Source organism: Colossoma macropomum, unplaced genomic scaffold, assembly GCF_904425465.1.
Source record: "Colossoma macropomum unplaced genomic scaffold, Colossoma_macropomum, whole genome shotgun sequence".
NCBI lineage: Eukaryota > Metazoa > Chordata > Actinopteri > Characiformes > Serrasalmidae > Colossoma > Colossoma macropomum.
The window spans coordinates 16,740,594-16,762,150 of record NW_023494805.1 but is presented as its reverse complement, the minus strand read 5'-3'; the positions used below and the strand labels follow the sequence as shown (position 1 = coordinate 16,762,150).

General features: G+C 38.3%; 1 gene segment (V, D, J or C); it reads right to left on the bottom strand.

Annotated features, from left to right (window-relative positions):
- Positions 1–9,542: 9,542 nt before the first annotated feature.
- Positions 9,543–10,046, bottom strand: LOC118826581 (the record flags this gene model as incomplete). The annotated part of the segment is given in 2 exon segments: positions 9,543–9,844; positions 10,003–10,046. Coding segments are annotated over 2 exon segments (345 nt in total), but the record flags the coding sequence as incomplete, so codon positions are not given.
- Between the last annotated feature and the right edge of the window lie 11,511 nt (positions 10,047–21,557).

The following is a 21,557-nucleotide window of genomic DNA, read 5'->3' as shown; positions in this document are numbered from 1 at the left end:
GTGGTTCCAGTGTTCAGATAATGAGGAGAGATTTGGTGCTACTGTTCAAGCATGTAAAGACTCCTCCTACATTTGTCAGTGGATCTGTTGTAAGAACAAAGTACTGGGCCTCTGACTGAATGTGCAGCACTGATAGACTTTAAATTTTTGCTGTGTCAACAGAAATCTAATCTCTTCAATATGTAAATAGAAACAAATACAAAAGCACATTATAAAAGCAAAAACAACAAGCATCAATATTGGGCAAAATGCATATAAGGAAATACAAACATGCAGAATTACTAACAGTCATCATTCCTTGAACAGCCTTTTCTAAATAGATACAAAAATGAAAAAAAAAATGTCTTTTTTTATTTTCTATATATGCCAAGAAGTGCAGTCTATACATCTGGCCCTGTAGGTAATGAAAGATGAGTCATTTTTTTTCATATGTAGATTCTCTACATCACAACTTTGGTGTAGTAGACTTAGAGGTATTTTTAATAATATGCTGATTATGTAGAAAGTTCACAGCACCATCATACAAGCAGGAGACAACAACTATTTTATCATGAAAGGCAAAAAAAGAACAGTGAAAAACAGTCCCCTGATAAGAAATGACAGTTACAACAACTTTGAATCAGTACTGTATAAAAGATCAATTGCCACTGAATTTATAAGGAGAAACAGAAGCCACAGAGCATCTGAGAACGACACAGTAAACTGCAGTCTCAGAGTTTCTTGTGGATTTTTTATTTAGCTCCTCATTTCAGCTTCTTTAACCCTCTTAGGTCAACAATGTTGTATGTGACATCGAAGGATGTCGTACATAAAAAAAAATAAAGATCTTGGGAACGCTGCTTGCTACAGACTTACTTTCATTTTTTCCCAGAAGGCTAGTGTTTGCCATTTCAATGAAGGCTCAGTTGTGATTGTATGCCTTTCAGCAGCTTTGTAATCCAGCCTTGAGCTGCTCTGTCTTTTTGGAGACTTTGTAAAATAGGTCTATAATGACAAATCCAAAGCTGAATATCTTCTGTCAGTATTTATCTATTTCTCGGGTTTAAAAGAGTTATTGTTATTGTTAGCATGGCTATTAGCCATCCTCTATGGCTGGATTGAGTCTGTCAACCACTCAGAGGCTGTGTTCCTGACTTTGTTATATATAACATTCTTTTTTTGCATATAACATTGTTGACCTAAGAGCTTTAAATGCATAACTCACTTCAATCCAGCAAATCTAGATTAAACCTGCCCTCTTCTGGTAGACATCCATCATTACACCTTTGTTTGTAAACTGGCATAACTGTTCCACAATAAAATCTCAACTACATACGACCAGGTTCAGTAGCAAACATTAGTGTAATGATGGTGTATATACAGTGAGAAACTGATCCATTATAATTAATGCATTTTTCAAATTATGCTACAGAAGTACTTTACTGTCATACACTGTTATCACTTTTCTGTCATTCATCCTCAAGGAAATCCAGCTGTAGGATACATAAACGTTCACTATTAGCTAATCTAAGCTGGTACAATGGAGAGCATTCCACTGGGTTAAAGAGCAAAGCAAAATATATCTAAATAGAGAAACAGAAAAGGAAAATAAAAAAGCATAAATTACCAAAATTACATCACTTTTTTCTGTTAGAAAATTGAATGCAGACAGCAGCTGGACAGTCTTTGTAACAGGTAAGAGTTGTCTAGTCCACAGTCAAGCTGCCTGATGGAGATTTAAAAAAAATGTAATTAAGTGTTTTGGAGGTGACAGATCTTTATCTTTGATAGTTCTAACAAGTAGTGTTTATTAACCAAAAGAATAATAATCTTCACACTGTAAGATGGGCCTTAGCTTGCATGGGAATTTGGACACCGGAGTGCCCTTTCACAAAGAGGCCTCCAGAAGTTTTTGAGAATCTGCTGTGTGAGACAGAAGAGCTGTCCTTGAGATGATAAGAACCAGTTTCTGGAGTCGGTGAATTTACAATGCGACCAGTCAAAAGCTAATGCCCTTGGGAGAGTGGAACATCCTGGTACAGCTAAGATAAGATATTTTTTAAAAAACATATATCATATATGTTTGGAAATAAGGGTTCCCAAGGAAAAGTGTAAGGTTTGGAAATGATGGGAACTAAGATGGTATAGAGTTTTAAGGGAGAAAGGGAGGGGTGATTACTTCATCACCCCAAACAGGATATAAAAATGGGTGTTCTGCAAATGATCTTTGCATTGTAGTTGTTTGGGAACCATCTTGCCATTCAAGCTCAATAAAGAAGAAGGCCTTTTCCTTCCTTCCACAAGAACTCAGTGACTGGAGTCTCTTATTTTACTTTGCTCTTTTACACTTAGACATTTTTCTTATTTTGTTAGAAGACGTTATATTGCAGTTAACTCTTAAGGTAACAGCATTAGAACACATTTGAAGAATCCATCTTCTGTCCACGGGCCTTGGGCGCAGAAGAGAGGCTTTTAGGCCCAACAGAGGAATAAAAGCAATGCAGACAGCACATAGGATTTGTAAAGAAGTTGTAAAGAAGAATTTCAAACTGCTGTTATATTGAAAAGCAGCTTTTATCTTTAAACACAAACCTCTGCATTCTCCATTCTACATCATACAAACTTCAGGTCACTGTAGAGAACAAATAACAGAAAGCAGTTATTTGTAAATTCACTTGGACTTTTATTTAAATGAAAACAGTATAAAGGCTTGATATTTAGTGTTTTACCTTTTAAACTTCATTATTTTTTGTAAATATATGCTCATTCTGAAATTGATGCCTGTAACAAAACATAGGGGCAGTAGCATTTGAAGATTAGGAGCAGAAATCAGTTGTCTGATTATTGAATTGATAACTAATATTTAAAATGTTCATAAAGACGTAATAATAAAATAATCTTATGATATTTTATAATGACCGTATTATTGAAATAACTTTTATTTTGAAATGCCTTCCATTGTTCAGTGCTTATGACTTGCCCTGTCTGGTGGTTAAGCAGATGTATTTCCTTTATGTTACTTAAGTTTTTAAATTTAGTAAATGGTTAAGTGACACCTGATACCTGACAACTGACACCTGACAAATAATGACTGATACCTGATACCTAATGACTGACTACTGACGACTGGTACCTGACAACTGACAAATGATACCTGATACCTGAGGACTGACAACTGACACCTGATACCTGACAACTGATGACTGATACCTGATACTTAACAACTGACACATGACAACTGATGACTGATACCAGGGATCCAACAACTGATGACTGATACCTGACAACTGACGACTGATGACTGATACCTGACAACTGACGACTGATGACTGATACCTGACAACTGTTGTGTGGGCAATCCATTCTTTCTTTGATAATGATGTTTTGACAGTTATAACAGTGAAACTTCTTCCTAGCCATAATAATAGCTCTGCTGCTTCTTTCTGCTTTTGGCTGCAAGCAAAAATCATACAGACAAAAACAAAAACCAGCAAATAAAACAATACAAAATCATTGTTCACCACTGGAGGATCTTTACAAATGAATTCACATCAGGAACAAAGAAAAGCTCTTTGAGTGTAATAACAGCTCCCCCTCCTGAGAAAAGCAGGACTCTACCTCAGTCATATGAAACAGCTTTTGTACAGTGTAGCTGGGTTTCCTGTCACTGTGGGCGTCAGAGCACAGTAGTAGAATGCAGAGTCTGATACTGCAGCAGAGGAGATTGAGAGTTTCCATTGTTTGCTAATGTCTGTAGCATTCAGGCGTGGGAAAGGAGGATTTGCATGGGTTACATCAGCTGATCCTGGATATTTCAGCAGCAAGAACTCTGGTCTGGATCCAGGATACTGACGATACCACTGCAGATTACACACACTACCCTCATACTTGCAGGAGAGAGTAACTGTCTCATCTTCAAGAGCATAAACCCGTGTTTTGTTTTCCACTGGTGCTATTGGCTGTGCAGAAGAGTTCCCTGTGAAGAAATAAAATAAAAATCATCAAAACAACCTAATTTATCACTGACATACTCAGACGCGTCACCACAAAGAAATAAAACTAAAATGACAACAAACACTTTAAACACACCAAATATATATTCCACATAGACAAAAATGGAGTCAGCTACACTTACTTAGCATGATGATAAAGACAGTCAGAGAGCACAGAAACATCATGGTGGTTCCAGTGTTCAGATAATGAGGAGAGATTTGGTGCTACTGTTCAAGCATGTAAAGACTCCTCCTACATTTGTCAGTGGAATTGTTATAAGAACAGAGGAAGGCAGATCAGGAGAATAACAGTTTTTCCAAGCTTAAAAAACACAAAAAATATGATCACTTTTTCTTTTTGATGGTTCTCAATTGTGAGTTGTTTCATTGCTTCACTCTGTGCTCCATTTACTTTGCAAGTCTTGTGTATATATGTTTATACTCATGGAAGTGACTCATACAAATTTTAAATTGTGACAGAGAAGATCGACACAGTTTTCCTTCTTCATTGTAGTTTTGTGAACACTCTAGTCCAGCTGTCTCTCAAACAGGAGTAAAATGAACCGAGAACTAGAAAAGTTCAGTTGGTTTCTGTTTGGGCCAGTTCTAGTTTTTGAATGTGCAATGAAAATATTTATTAAATCCGGCAATGGCATGTGTCACTGGAGCAAGTTCATGATTATATGACAAAAATTAATCACACAAGTCAGTGAAGTTATTAACCTGGGAAGATGAGTTTTTTCCACTGTGATGAGCTCTTTCTCCACTGTGTTCAGTTGGGTTGTTCTGCTGAGATATTCTGGTAATATTTCACAAAGGGTATTTCTACTTTCACTCAAGTACTGGAGTTGGGTTACATTGTTCACCACTGGTAGATCTTTTCAAATGAATTGACATCAGGAGCAAAAAAAAGCTCTTTGAGTGTAATAACAGCTCCCCCTGCTGAGAAAAGCAGGACTCTACCTCAGTCATATGAAACAGTTTTTGTACAGTGTAGCTGGGTTTCCTGTCACTGTGGGCCTCACAGCACAGTAGTAGAGTGCAGAGTCTGATACTGCAGCAGAGGAGATTATCAGATTCATTATTTTGTTGCTGTCTGTAGCATTCAGGCGTGGGAAAGGAGGATTTGCATGGGTTACATCAGCTGATCCTGGATATTTCAGCAGTAAGAACTCTGGTCTGGATCCAGGATACTGACGATACCACTGCAGACTGTCCACATCACCATCATACTTGCAGGTGAGAGTAACTGTCTCATCTTCACCGAGCATAAACCCGTGTTTTGTTTTCCACTGGTGCTTTTGACTGTGCAGAAGAGTTCCCTGTGAAGAAATGAAATAAAAATCACCAAAACAACCTAATTTATCACTGATATCCTCAGATACATCATCACAAACAAATAAAACATAAACAGCAACAAACACTTTAAACACGCAAGTGTATATTTGACATAGATAGAAATGGAGTCAGCTACACTTACTTAGCATGATGATAAAGACAGTCAGAGAGCACAGAAACATCATGGTGGTTCCAGTGTTCAGGTAATGAGGAGAGATTTGGTGCTACTGTTCAAGCATGTAAAGACTCCTCCTACATTTGTCAGTGGATCTGTTATGACAACCAATGAAGGCAGATCACAAGAATAACAATTTTTCCCAGCATTAAAAATAATAAATAATTTTGATGGTACTCAATTGTCAGTGGTTTCATTGCCTCACTCTGTGCTCCATTTACATTGTAAATGTGGTGTATATGTGTTTATAATCATGGAACTTTAGATATTAAAATATTTATGAATGTTAAAAATAAGTTTAAAGATGATGCCAATTATGCATCTGATGATTCGATTTGAATTTGTGAGACAAGAAAAGCAATAACAGGCATAATTTTTCATCTTCCAATCAAATTCCATCTTTCCAATACTTCTATGTAGAAGAGTTCACAGTACTGAAACAGCATTAACTAGAGTAGTAAATGATCTCCTTTTGTCTCTTGATAGTGGCCGTATTTGCATACTAGTCCTTCTAGATCTCAGTGCAGCATTTGATACTATCAACCACAAGATCCTTCTTGATAGGCTGGAAAATCTGGTTGGTATCAAAGGACAGGCTTTGCCCTGGTTCCGATCCTATCTCACAGACCGCTATCAATTTGTCAGTGTTAACAATAAACACTCTGATCGTACACTAGTACAATATGGTGTCCCCCAAGGATCAGTGCTCGGGCCGCTGCTTTTCTGTCTGTATACGCAACCTCTTGGTAACATAATTCACAGATTCGGCATTAGTTTTCACTGCTATGCAGACGACATGCAGCTTTACGTATCTGCTTAAACCAAATGAGGCTCTGAATCTAAAGAATGTGTTAAAATATCAAAAGCTAGATGACCAACAATTTCCTTCTTCTTATTCCTAACAAAACTGAGGTCCTACTACTTGGATCCAAAGCAGAGAGACCTCAACTCTCCAAATTTTAACTAAATTCCGTAATATTCTAGCCCTAAATGATGCGGAAAAGCTGGTGCCTTTATAACCTCCAGGCTGGACAACTGTAACACCATTTTAGCTGGATGCTCCAATACGTTACTAAATAAGCTCCAACTGGTCCAGAATGCAGCTGCTAGAGTCCTTACAAGGACCAAAATGTTTGACCATATATCCCCAATCCTGTCGTCATTACATTGGCTACCTGTTAAATTTTGTGGAGAGATCCTTCTCTTAACGTATATATCATTAAACGACCCCGCAGTATCTCAGTGAATTAATTCAGTCATATGAACCCACACGTGCGCTCCACTCACAGAATAACGGCCTGCTGACAGTTCCTAGAACTAGAAAAAACACAGCAGGGGGTCGAGCATTTTCCTACGTAGCTCCAAAATTGTGGAATCATCTCCTGCCCTCTGTTCAGGACTCAGACACACTCTCTACATTTAAAACTAGGCTCAAAACTTACCTGTTTGCTCAAGCACTTTGCTAATATCAGTTGCTGCACTATTAACTCACCAATATCTCTCCATAAACGGACGTGTCCTGTTAATCAATTTCTCTCTCTCTCTCTTTATTTGAACCCCTGACCGACATCTACCTGAGTCGTCACATGGGAGCTGCTAGAGTCACCAGAGCTCCATCTCTGTTGGCTGATCTGCACCGTTTTGACCACCATGGAGTTTCATGCTGTACAAAGCTGTGCAAACCTCACCTGCATGAACTGACCCTCCTGATGCTGCTGCTGCATACAATCAAGCTCTCAGATTAACCATTGCTCCACCTGTTTCTCCCCTGTTTTTGCATTCTAATATTTTATACTAACGCTGTTTGCTATCCAGTGTTGACCAGAGGAGGATGGGTTCCCTTTCTGAGTCTTGGTTCCTCTCAAGGTTTCTTCCTCTTGCTCTTAGGGAGTTTTACCACCGTTGCCATTGGTTTGCTCATGGGGGCTTGGACCGGGATTTTTCTGTAAAGCTGCTTTGTGACAACACCTGTAGTAAAAAGTGCTATATAAATAAACTTTGACTTGACTTGACTATGCAGATAGCAGTCAGTTTGTAACAGGTAAGAGCCATCTGGTCTATAGACCAAATCAGAATGTGTGTAAACAGAAAGGCTGGCTATACTTCCAAGTGGATAACTCACATCAGAGACATCCAGTCAGCATGAAAGCAGCTCAATTTCTGGAAAAAATTACAATAAATACAAACATAAGTGAGTAAACATCGGCAATAACAGTAAAATTATGTTGAGTTTGAGGATGTGATGTCAAATGTACCCAAGTATATAATGGATATTACTTACCCTTTTTCCAATTTTCCTCCTTTCAAAGCAAATAGAGCTTCTACAAGTATTTCAATCCCAGTAATGGATCCTCTGTTTACTAAGACTTACAGCAGAAGATAACAACATTTAGCAAATCCACTGCTCTTCCAGATGAACATCAAACTGCCCGGGACTGTTACATGATCAATAAGAGCACCACAATCTACAGTAGTATTGTAGATTGATGTGTTGATTGCTATTTTCAGAATGATTACTGCATTGATAGTTTGACATAAGGCAATGTAGGCTACTTAAGGAGCTAATACTGTTGGCTAGCTTTTATGCCAGTGGCCACAGAGCGAGTGTTTTTGCTCATATTGTCAGACTTGACAATAAAACGCTGAAACTTTGTTTGATTCTACTTGTATGTAAATGTAGACATTTGTGTGAGTGTATGTACAGAGTAGAGCAATATATCCTCAATGTCTCTTTGGTATTTATCATCTTAATTTAGTCTGTGCCATTGTCTTGTATAATTTTAAATGAATACTCATAATTTCTTCTATTACTGTTAAGCTTTATTACCGGTATGTATCACCACTAGTATGAAAAGTGCTCTATAAATAAAGATAAAGATATTACTATTTCAGCCAATAATCTGAAATGGCATGTGAGGTAGATAATAAGCCTAGTTAGACACTTTAGAGTGACAGAAAATGACCAAAAATTGTTAAATTGTTAATCGTGGTTATTATACCAGGTCCAGCTGTCTCTCAAGCAGGAGCAAAATGAACTACAGGTAGAACCTAGAACTAGGGAAGTTCAGTTGGTTCCTATTTGGGCCAGTTCTAGTTTTTGAATGTGCAGTGGGATCATTTCTTTATTAAACCCTGCAGTTACATGTGTTGCTGCAGTAAGTTCATGATTATATGACAAAAAATAACCACACAAATCAGTGAAGTTATTAATCTGGGAAGAGTTTTAAAAAGCTGATTTTGATATATTTTGGTTAAATAACTCTCAGAATTAGTACAAAATGATTAACATGCTTCAGTAACGAACAGAACATGGGCTCAGGAGTACTTTAGAACACGCTTGTTAGTAAACACAGTTTGTCGCTGCATCTCCAAATGCAAGTTAAGACCCTGCTCTGTAAAGCGGAAGCCAAATATTAACAACATCTAGAAACGCCGCTGACGTCTCTGGGCTAAAGCTCGTCTGAGATGGACTGACAAAAAAGTGGAACCGTGTATTTTGGTCTGGTGAGTCCACCTTTCAAACTCTATTTGGAAACAATGGACGTCATGTTCTACAGACCAAAGAGGAAAGTTTCAATCCAGACTGTTACCAAATCAAAGTTCAAAGCCAGAGTCTGTCATGGTTTGGGGGTGTGTTAGCGCCACTGCATGCATAAGTTGCACTTTTGTGAAGGCACCATTAATGCTGAGGAGTACATATGCATTTTGGAACAACATATGCTGCCATCTAGACAATGTCTTTTTCAGGGACATCTCTTCTTAAGCAAGAAAATACCAAGTCATGCCAAGCGCTGTGTGTCTCTTTTTCCATTGTGTTTATTTGGTTTGTGCTGCTGAGATATTTTGGTAATATTTTACAAAGTATTTCTACTTTCACTCAAGTACTGGAGCTGGGTTACATTGTTCATTTGTAGATCTTTACAAATGATTGACATCAAGAAGAAAGAAAAGCTCTTTGAGTGTAATAACAGCTCCCCCTCCTGAGAAACAGCAAGACTCTACCTCAGTCATATGAAACAGTTTTTGTACAGTGTAGCTGGGTTTCCTGTCACTGTGGGCTTCACAGCACAGTAGTAGAGTGCAGAGTCTGATACTGCAGCAGAGGAGATTATCAGATTCATTATTGTGTTGCTGTCTGTAGCATTCAGTCGTGGGAAAGGAGGGTTTGCATGGGTTACATCAGCTGATCCTGGAAATTTCAGCAGCAAGAACTCTGGTCTGGATCCAGGATACTGACGGTACCACTGCAGACTCTCCACACTAACCTCAAACTTGCAGGAGAGAGTAACTGTCTCATCTTCAAGAGCATGAACCTGTGTTTTGTTTTGCACTGGTGCTTTTGACTGTGCAGAACAGTTCCCTGTGAAGAAATAGAATAAAAATCACCCAAAACAACCTAATTAATCTCTGATATCCTCAGATACATCACCACAAAGAAATAGAACAAAAATATCAACAAACACTTTAAGCACGCAAAGTGTATATTTGACAGATAGAAATGGAGTCAGCTACACTTACTTAGCATGATGATAAAGACAGTCAGAGAGCACAGAAACATCATGGTGGTTCCAGTGTTCAGATAATGAGGAGAGATTTGGTGCTACTGTTCAAGCATGTAAAGACTCCTCCTACATTTGTCAGTGGATCTGTTGTAAGAACAAAGTACTGGGCCTCTGACTGAATGTGCAGCACTGATAGACTTTAAATTTTTGCTGTGTCAACAGAAATCTAATCTCTCCAATATGTAAATAGAAACAAATACAAAAGCACATTATAAAAGCAAACACAACAAGCATCAATATTGGGCAAAATGCATATAAGGAAATACAAACATGCAGAATTACTAACAGTCATCATTCCTTGAACAGCCTTTTCTAAATAGATACAAAAATGAAAAAAAATGTCTTTTTTTATTTTCTATATATGCCAAGAAGTGCAGTCTATACATCTGGCCCTGTAGGTAATGAAAGATGAGTCATTTTTTTTCACATGTAGATTCTCTACATCGCAACTTTGGTGTAGTAGACTTAGAGGCATTTTTAATAACATGCTGATTATGTAGAAAGTTCACAGCACCATCATACAAGCAGGAGACAACAACTATTTTATCGTGAAAGGCAAAAAAAGAACAGTGAAAAACAGTCCCCTGATAAGAAATGACAGTTACAAGAACTTTGAATCAGTACTGTATAAAAGATCAATTGCCACTGAATTTATAATGAGAAACAGAAGCCACAGAGCATCTGAGAACGACACAGTAAACTGCAGTCTCAGAGTTTCTTGTGGATTTTTTATTTAGCTCCTCATTTCAGCTTCTTTAACCCTCTTAGGTCAACAATGTTGTATGTGACATCAAAGGATGTCGTACATAAAAAAAATAAACATCTTGGGAACGCTGCATGCTACAGACTTACTTTCATTTTTTCCCAGAAGGCTAGTGTTTAGCCATTTCAATGAAGGCTCAGTTGTGATCGTATCCCTTTCAGCAGCTTTGTAATCCAGCCTTGAGCTGCTCTGTCTTTTTGGAGACTTTGTAAAATAGGTCCATAATGACAAATCCAAAGCTGAATGTCTTCTGCCAGTATTTATCTATTTCTCGGGTTTAAAAGAGTTATTGTTATTGTTAGCATGGCTATTAGCCATCCTCTATGGCTGGGTTGAGTCTGTCAACCACTCAGAGGCTGTGTTCCTGACTTTGTTATATATAACATTCTTTTTTTGCATATAACATTGTTGACCTAAGAGCTTTAAATGCATAACTCACTTCAATCCAGCAAATCTAGATTAAACCTGCCCTCTTCTGGTAGACATCCATCATTACACCTTTCTTTGTAAACTGGCATAACTGTTCCACAATAAAATCTCAACTACATACGACCAGGTTCAGTAGCAAACATTAGTGTAATGATGGTGTAAATGTAATGTAGAAAAATCTCAGTGAGAAACTGATCCATTATAATTAATGCATTTTTCAAATTATGCTACAGAAGTACTTTACTGTCATACACTGTTATCACTTTTCTGTCATTCATCCTCAAGGAAATCCAGCTGTAGGATACATAAACGTTCACTATTAGCTAATCTAAGCTGGTAAAATGGAGAGCATTCCACTGGGTTAAAGAGCAAACAGAAGGAATGAACAGAAGGAAAATAAAAGGCATAAATTACCAAAATTACATCACTTTTTTCTGTTAGAAAATTGAATGCAGACAGCAGCTGGACAGTCTTTGTAACAGGTAAGAGTTGTCTAGTCTACAGTCAAGCTGCCTGATGGAGATTTAAAAAAAATGTAATTAAGTGTTTTGGAGGTGACAGATCTTTATCTTTGATAGTTCTAACAAGTAGTGTTTATTAACCAAAAGAATAATAATCTTCACACTGTAAGATGGGCCTTAGCTTGCATGGGAATTTGGACACCGGAGTGCCCTTTCACAAAGAGGCCTCCAGAAGTTTGTGAGAATCTGCTGTGTGAGACAGAAGAGCTGTCCTTGAGATGATAAGAACCAGTTTCTGGAGTCGGTGAATTTACAATGCGACCAGTCAAAAGCTAATGCCCTTGGGAGAGTGGAACATCCTGGTACAGCTAAGATAAGATATTTTTAAAAAACATATATCATATATGTTTGGAAATAAGGGTTCCCAAGGAAAAGTGTAAGGTTTGGAAATGATGGGAACTAAGATGGTATAGAGTTTTAAGGGAGAAAGGGAGGGGTGATTACTTCATCACCCCAAACAGGATATAAAAATGGGTGTTCTGCGAATGATCTTTGCATTGTGGTTGTCCAGGAACCATCTTGCCATTCAAGCTCAATAAAGAAGAAGGCCTTTTCCTTCCTTCCACAAGAGCTCAGTGACTGGAGTCTCTTATTTTACTTTGCTCTTTTACACTTAGACATTTTTCTTATTTTGTTAGAAGAAGTTATATTGCAGTTAACTCTTAAGGTAACAGCATTAGAACACGCTAGAAGAATCCATCTTCTGTCCACGGGCCTTGGGCGCAGAAGAGAGGCTCTTAGGCCCAACAGAGGAATAAAAGCAATTCAGACAGCACATAGGATTTGTAAAGAAGTTGTAAAGAAGACTTTCAAACTGCTGTTATATTGAAAGCAGCTTTTTATCTTTAAACACAAACCTCTGCATTCTCCATTCTACATCATACAAACTTCAGGTCACTGTAGAGAACAAATAACAGAAAGCAGTTATTTGTGAATTCACTTGGACTTTTATTTAAATGAAGACAGTATAAAGGCTTGATATTTAGTGTTTTACCTTTTAAACTTCATTATTTTTTGTAAATATATGCTCATTCTGAAATTGATGCCTGTAACAAAACATAGGGGCAGTAGCATTTGAAGATTAGGAGCAGAAATCAGGTGTCTGATTATTGAATTGATAACTAATATTTAAAATGTTCATAAAGACGTAATAATAAAATAATCTTATGACATTTTATAATGACCGTATTATTGAAATAACTTTTATTTTGAAATGCCTTCCATTGTTCAGTGCTTATGACTTGCCCTGTCTGGTGGTTAAGCAGATGTATTTCCTTTATTTTACTTAAGTTTTTAAATTTAGTAAATGGTTAAGTGACACCTGATACCTGACAACTCACACCTGACAAATAATGACTGATACCTGATACCTAATGACTGACTACTGACGACTGGTACCTGACAACTGACAAATGATACCTGATACCTAAGGACTGACAACTGACACCTGATACCTGACAACTGATGACTGATACCTGATACTTAACAACTGACACATGACAACTGATGACTGATACCAGGGATCCAACAACTGATGACTGATACCTGACAACTGACGACTGATGACTGATACCTGACAACTGTTGTGTGGGCAATCCATTCTTTCTTTGATAATGATGTTTTGACAGTTATAACAGTGAAACTTCTTCCTAGCCATAATAATAGCTCTGCTGCTTCTTTCTGCTTTTGGCTGCAAGCAAAAATCATACAGACAAAAACAAAAACCAGCAAATAAAACAATACAAAATCATTGTTCACCACTGGAGGATCTTTACAAATGAATTCACATCAGGAACAAAGAAAAGCTCTTTGAGTGTAATAACAGCTCCCCCTCCTGAGAAAAGCAGGACTCTACCTCAGTCATATGAAACAGCTTTTGTACAGTGTAGCTGGGTTTCCTATCACTGTGGGCTCCATGGCACAGTAGTAGAATGCAGAGTCTGATACTGCAGCAGAGGAGATTGAGAGTTTCCATTGTTTGCTAATGTCTGTAGCATTCAGGTGTGGGAAAGGAGGATTTGCATGGGTTACATCAGCTGATCCTGGATATTTCAGCAGCAAGAACTCTGGTCTGGATCCAGGATACTGACGATACCACTGCAGATTACGCACACTACCCTCATACTTGCAGGAGAGAGTAACTGTCTCATCTTCAAGAGCATGAACCTGTGTTTTGGTCTCCAGTGGTGCTATTGGCTGTGCAGAAGAATTCCCTGTGAAGAAATAAAATAAAAATCATCAAAACAACCTAATTTATCACTGACATACTCAGACGCGTCACCACAAAGAAATAAAACTAAAATATCAACAAACACTTTAAACACACCAAATATATATTCCACATAGACAAAAATGGAGTCAGCTACACTTACTTAGCATGATGATAAAGACAGTCAGAGAGCACAGAAACATCATGGTGGTTCCAGTGTTCAGATAATGAGGAGAGATTTGGTGCTACTGTTCAAGCATGTAAAGACTCCTCCTACATTTGTCAGTGGAATTATTATAAGAACAGAGGAAGGCAGATCAGGAGAATAACAGTTTTTCCAAGCTTAAAAAACACAAAAAATATGATCATTTTTTCTTTTTGATGGTTCTCAATTGTGAGTTGTTTCATTGCTTCACTCTGTGCTCCATTTACTTTGCAAGTCTTGTGTATATATGTTTATACTCATGGAAGTGACTCATACAAATTTTAAATTGTGACAGAGAAGATCAACACAGTTTTCCTTCTTCATTGTAGTTTTGTGAACACTCTAGTCCAGCTGTCTCTCAAACAGGAGTAAAATGAACCGAGAACTAGAAAAGTTCAGTTGGTTTCTGTTTGGGCCAGTTCTAGTTTTTGAATGTGCAATGAAAATATTTATTAAATCCGGCAATGGCATGTGTCACTGGAGCAAGTTCATGATTATAGGACTAAAATTAATCACACAAGTCAGTGAAGTTATTAACCTGGGAAGATGAGTTTTTTCCACTGTGATGAGCTCTTTCTCCACTGTGTTCAGTTGGGTTGTTCTGCTGAGATATTCTGGTAATATTTCACAAAGGGTATTTCTACTTTCACTCAAGTACTGGAGTTGGGTTATATTGTTCACCACTGGTAGATCTTTTCAAATGAATTGACATCAGGAGCAAAAAAAAGCTCTTTGAGTGTAATAACAGCTCCCCCTGCTGAGAAAAGCAGGACTCTACCTCAGTCATATGAAACAGTTTTTGTACAGTGTAGCTGGGTTTCCTGTCACTGTGGGCCTCACAGCACAGTAGTAGAGTGCAGAGTCTGATACTGCAGCAGAGGAGATTATCAGATTTATTGTTTTGTTGCTGTCTGTATTCAGTCATGGGAAAGGAGGGTTTGCATGGGTTACATCAGCTGATCCTGGATATTTCAGCAGCAAGAACTCTGGTCTGGATCCAGGATACTGACGATACCACTGCAGACTGTTCACATCACCATCATACTTGCAGGAGAGAGTAACTGTCTCATCTTCACCGACATAAACCCGTGTTTTGTTTTCCACTGGTGCTTTTGACTGTGCAGAACAGTTCCCTGTGAAGAAATAAAATAAAAATCACCAAAACAACCTAATTTATCACTGACATATTCAGACGCATCATCACAAAGAAATAAAACATAAACAAAACAATAAACAAACAAACACTTTAAACACGCAAGTGTATATTTGACATAGATAGAAATGAAGTCAGCTACACTTACCTAGCATGATCATAAAGACAGTGAGAGAGCACAGAAACATCATGGTGGTTCCAGTGTTCAGATAATGAGGAGAGATTTGGTGCTACTGTTCAAGCATGTAAAGACTCCTCCTACATTTGTCAGTGGATCTGTTATAAGAACAGAGGAATGCAGAGAATAACAGTTTTTTCCAAGCTTTACATACAGTCATTTTTCTCTTTTTCATGGTAGTCAATTCCCAGTGGTTTTGTTGCATCACTCTGAGCTCTATTTACATGGTAAATGCGGTGTATATATGTTTATGCTCATGGAAAAATGCTGTACCTTGGTAGTCAAGCATGCTGTACATCTGACTGATATCTGCCCAACACAAACCACCTACACTTTCTTTCCAAGCCACTTATCCTCTTGGGTCGCTGGAGCCTGTCCCAGCGCTAAAAAGGGCAGAAGGCAGGAAACATTCTGGACAGGTCGTCAGTCCATCACAGGACTGTCACACAGACATATGCATTCACACACACACATTCACACCTAGGAGCAATTTAGCATCTCTAGTTCACCTGACTGCGTGTCTTAGGACTGTGGAAGAAAACCCACGTAGACATGGGGGAAACATGCAAATACCGCACAGAAAGGACCCTGGTCACCTGGCCAGGGAATCAAACCCAGCTTCTTCTTGCTGTGAGGTGACAGCGCTGCCCACTGCACCACTATTTTATAAATATTACCACATGGAATCCTTCAGAAAACCCTTGTCAGTGAACAGACTTCATCTCCAAATGCAAGTTAAAAGCCTACTCTACAAAGCAGAAGCCATATATCAACAACATCAAGAAATGCCGTTGACTTCTCTGGGCTGAAGCTCATCTGAGATGGACTGACAAAAAAGTGGAAAGGTATTATGGTCTGATGAGTCCACCTTTCAGATTGTATTTGAAAATAAGAGATGTCATGTTTCACAAGCCAAAGAGGAAAATTAACATTCAGATTGTTACGAAAGCAAAGTTCAAAGACAGCGTCATGTCATGGCATGGAGGGTGCATTATTGTTCATGGCATGAGTAACTTCTGTGAAGGCCCCATTAAAGCTGAGTGGTATATATGCACTATCAATATACTGTATGCTGCCATCTAGACAATAACTTTTTCAGGCACCTCCAGCTTGTTTAAGCAAGAAAATACCAAACCACATTCTGCCCATGTTACAACAGCATGGCTTCAAGGTTAGAGAGTGCTAGATTGGCTTGCCTGCAGTCCAGACCTGTCTCCCATTGGAAATGTGTGGTGCATTATGAAGCACAATATATGACAATGTACACCCCGGGTTGTTGAGTAGCTGAAGTAATATTGATATAATTTTAGTCTTTGATTTAAAAAATTTAAAACATTATTCAGAATATTATGTTAGATGAGTTCAATCTCTGAAATGTTGCCTTGATTGCTGTATATCTTTCTGGTATGGAGATAATGAAGTCAAAATGAAAAATAAGAATAAGAAGAGTAAGATGATCGTCCTGAGAATGAGGTAAAACTTTCACCATTGTACATTATTATTGTTTTCTATCTGTCCTTTTAGCTCCACTTTCTCCAAGTTAAATTTGCCTTCTCACTCACCTCTAGTTTGATCTCATCTTATCTGATAATGTAGTGATCATTGGCAAACCTGTGTGATATGGCTCTACATAAGACTCTTAACCCCTTAAAAGACCAGGGCCTGCCAAGTATAACTCAATCAGTTTACATATACACGACACTGTAAACAATAGATACTAAAAGATACTGAAAAAAGACTAATAGGAGTCATCAGAAGGAATGAATACAATCACTCAGAGACATATTTACCCCCAAATTATTGTACATTTACTAATTAAGAACTGCTCTGGACAGGAAGTCCCACATGTAAGACTAATTTATAGAATTTCATACTGATGTTTGAAAGCTGTTTATTAGCTTTATGTGCAATTAATACTGTTTGGGCTACTATCATTATTCTTCATGCAAAGTAATATTACAATGAACAGCACAAATCACCACAGTTACAATTCATTTATTAACCACATGTGTCTGTGCATTCTTGATAAAGAGAGCAACACCTGACAGGAAACCCAATACAAAGTTCAAAGCATTATCAGTCAATGAGTTTTTGTACAGTGTAGCTGGGTTTTCTGTCACTGTGGGTCTCAGAGCACAGTAGTAGAGTGCAGAGTCTGATACTGCAGCAGAGGAGATCAACAGATCCACTATATTTTCTTTCAATTTAGCATCCAGTCGTGGAAAACGTGGGGTTGCATGTCTCACTTCATTTGATCCTGGAAGTATCCTCAATAAATACTCTAGTCTGGATCCAGGATACTGACGATACCAGTGCAGACTACTCACAGTACCACTATACTCATACTTGCAGGAGAGAGTAACTTTCTCATCTTCAAGAGCATGAACCTGCATTTTGTTCTCCAGTGGTTCTATTGACTGTGAAACACAGTTCCCTGTGAAAAAGAAAAAAAGTTTTGTATTGAACTGAATATTGAAAGACACTCAGATGGATCACCACAAGGACACAAAAAAGCAAGATTTAAAAAGACAGAAGTACATTTCACAAGTATATAAGCCAGGTTAATAACCTATCATGATCATAAAGACAGTCAGAGAGCACAGAAACATCATGGTGGTTCCAGTGTTCAGATAATGAGGAGAGATTTGGTGCTACTGTTCAAGCATGTAAAGACTCCTCCTACATGTGCCTGTTGTAAGAAATGTAGACCCTCTGGGTCTGATGCACGAAGCATTTTGGGTAGTTCTGGCTACAAATCAGATTCATTCTGCCCATGTTTTATGTACAAACATGGTACATTAAGTAACATGTTTATGGTCCATATGCAAGGAAAAAAGCGATCTTTTTCTTGTATGCATTTAAGGGAGGATTGGCCAAAAGTGCAGCTGATTACACTTCCGTTATACTAACATTTGACCAGCTAGCAGCTGTTGAACTTACAAGGAGTTTTTTTTTCCCAAGCATTTTAAAGTCAAATGTCTCAAATGTTTTTTAGTGTTTAAGTGGAGCCACAGTCATCAAACATGCGGTCACTCACAAACACATTGGTTTCATCCAGGCTGATAGGGTCAAGACTTTCACCTAACATGACAACCATGCTACAATATGAACACATTTTTAATAAGGAATATATTTAAAAGACTTTAAATATAAACAGAGGTGGGTAATAACTAATCACAGACACATGTACTTAAGTAAAATACTGATGGGTTTGTTCTCAAATGTTGTGTTAAAGATTTAACTTACCAAACTCAAAACAGCCATGAAAACAGAGAAGAAGAGCAGCATGATTACTCTGATTGTGAGTTCAGACTTACAAGACATTAATAGCAGTGTTGTCTCTCTGTTGTTGTGTGTTCTGTATCTTACCACTTCTAGCTCAACCCACTCCAGGGTAACAATCTACATACTCAATGATTTCAGTACATGTGATGGTCTTTTGGAAATGATATGATCATTCTGTACAAAGCTATTCCCAATTGGCTAAACTGATAGAAGGCTTGGTCAACAATTACTAGATTTTATGACATAGTAAGCCCACCAAAACAGTGCAACTTTTCTGATAGACATGTGAAACGTTTACCAAGTGGGCTTAAATTAAAGACTAATTTCTTGTTGTAACACTTGTGGTACATATTTCAGGAGAACAAAATAATTCTCTAATTTCTAACTTAAGATATTTTTTCATTCTTTGGTTGCTTTGCCTCACTCAATGATCTTTTTACTTTGTTAGTGTGGTGTGTAGGAGGTGTCAATGTATATGATTTAAATTGGCCTGTAGTTGAGGAGATCTTTGCAGTTTCCCACTTCAATAAGTGCTGGACAGACTGAAAGGTAAAACAGGAACCTTAGACTGCCTGAAAAACCAAAACTAAAGTACAGGCTCAGATTTTCTCAATGCTTTTGGTGTACATCAGGGGAGCAAAACTCCAGTCCTGAGGGGGCAGTGTCCAGCACAGTTTGGTAATTTACCTGCCCAAGCACGCCTTGCACTCATCTGTTAATTTCCAGGTTTAGTGGGTGTTGTTGAGCAGAGGAACCACCAAACTGTGCTGGATACCAGCCATCCAGGACCAGAGTTTAGCACCTCTGGTCTACATGGTCCCTTATTTGTGCTTCCTCTTGCAAATGTATATCTCACATCCATCCAGAACATTCATATTACATCACTCTGTGTAACAGTTTTTCTCATTTGCTTAAGAACAATCCTTAAATGTGAGACATTATGTTGAATACTTATCAATTACATATCAATAGTTCATTTTCTCATGTATTTTCTCCTTTCACACAGCCTTCTAATGTTCAAAAAGTTCCTCAGCAAATACTTAGTCACTTAATACTGACATCGGCTTCAACTGGGCCCATGATGTATTGAGAAAGCCATTGAGATGCATGACTTGTGTTAAGTGTCTTCAAAATTTCTGCTTTTTTTTTAGAATAAAAGTCAACAGTGATATTATGTTTCTGCCAACATCATGTTTAAATCAAATCATATTCAAAAGCAAACAAAAACCAACACACTACATGTTGATGGGTCCCACGTAGCTCAGGGGTCCTAAAGGCATTTTCACAGTAGAGCTTTTTTCCAGGCTCAGGATCGCTTGTTTTGTGAGTCCGGTATGTTTGGTGAAGTGTGAAAGCTGTTTTCGAGCTCGGGAGCAGTCCAGAGAGCCGACCTCTGGTCTTTCTGAAATCAGTGGTCTTCTATCCGCTATCTGCTCCTGATGCCGTGTGTGGGGCTACGTGATTGGTTAATTTAAATCTTCACACAGAAAAGTGACATATGGAATTGCGCAATCAATCCACAGTTCAGACAGAATTCTTGTGTGTGGAAGCAAACCAGCGATAATGAGCCCCTCTCCGGAAAGAGCCCAGAATCGGACGTGGGTGCGGACTTAGATATTCGGGACAAGTGTGAAAATGCCCTGAGTGACTTCGTTTACAGCAGGGGTGTCCAGTCTTACCTGCAGTAAACAAGTGTGGCTGCAGGTTTTCATTCCAACGAAGCAGGAGCTCACATGATCATTTGGTTGACCAAGACCAACTGAGTAAACAAGCGGAATCAGATGTGCTTCAACTTGATTGGAATGAAAACCTACATACACACCAGCCCTTTGCAGATAAGAATGGACACTCCAGCTTATAGCAACAATCGTCCCTCACCAGTGCTGTGTCTACTCTTTTTCTATTGTGTCTGTTTGGGCTGCTCTGCTAAAACGGCACCGGCTGTGTGTTTGTGTACTGCAAAGTACTGAGTTACACTGAAATATACAAATGTGTCTTGTTTCGGTGATTTTTCTAATGAACACAAAATTGTGCTGATCTACAGGTTAGTGAATGTATCCTAGCTAGCATTAGTGTAATTCTTACCTCAGTGGTCGAACAAAATTGCAAAGAAAACAGCAAATCTGTTTTTATTTGGCACCAAATGGAATCAGAGAAAGCCAGAGAGAAGAAACCAGACCGAGGTAAGGCATCTAGATACCTCACTTTAGCTTTTACCTCATTGTCCTCCTCTTCTGAAGGGATATCCGTTGTTTGAGAAGTCCATTCTCTCCATTGTAATGTTGATTTGAAGACAGGTACCAAAGTTAAATGGCTTCCTAGCAGTAATTGAACACCCACAAAAGCAAAAGTTTCTCACATCTTTAAGATACATCACCAAAAGCGAGATTTTGTAGTCTTTAAACTGGAAGATCTCACACTAGGGACTGCTGTGGTGCTGCTGTAGGAGGTACATTGACATTCCTACAACAGATGGTACATGATATATTTTAAACTACTGAAGTTCTTCTGCACTGTAACTCAAATAGAAATATAAATAGAGGACATTTTTACTGGAGTATTTCTACTTTCATTCAAGTGGCACAAATTGGGTACACAGTTCTCTACAGGGAGATCTTTACAAAGTGACATCAGGAAGAAAGACAAGATCTTTGAGTGTAATAACAGCTCCCCCTGCTGAGAAAAGCAAGACTCTACCTCAGTCATATGAAACAGTTTTTGTACAGTGTAGCTGGGTTTCCTGTCACTGTGGGCTCCATGGCACAGTA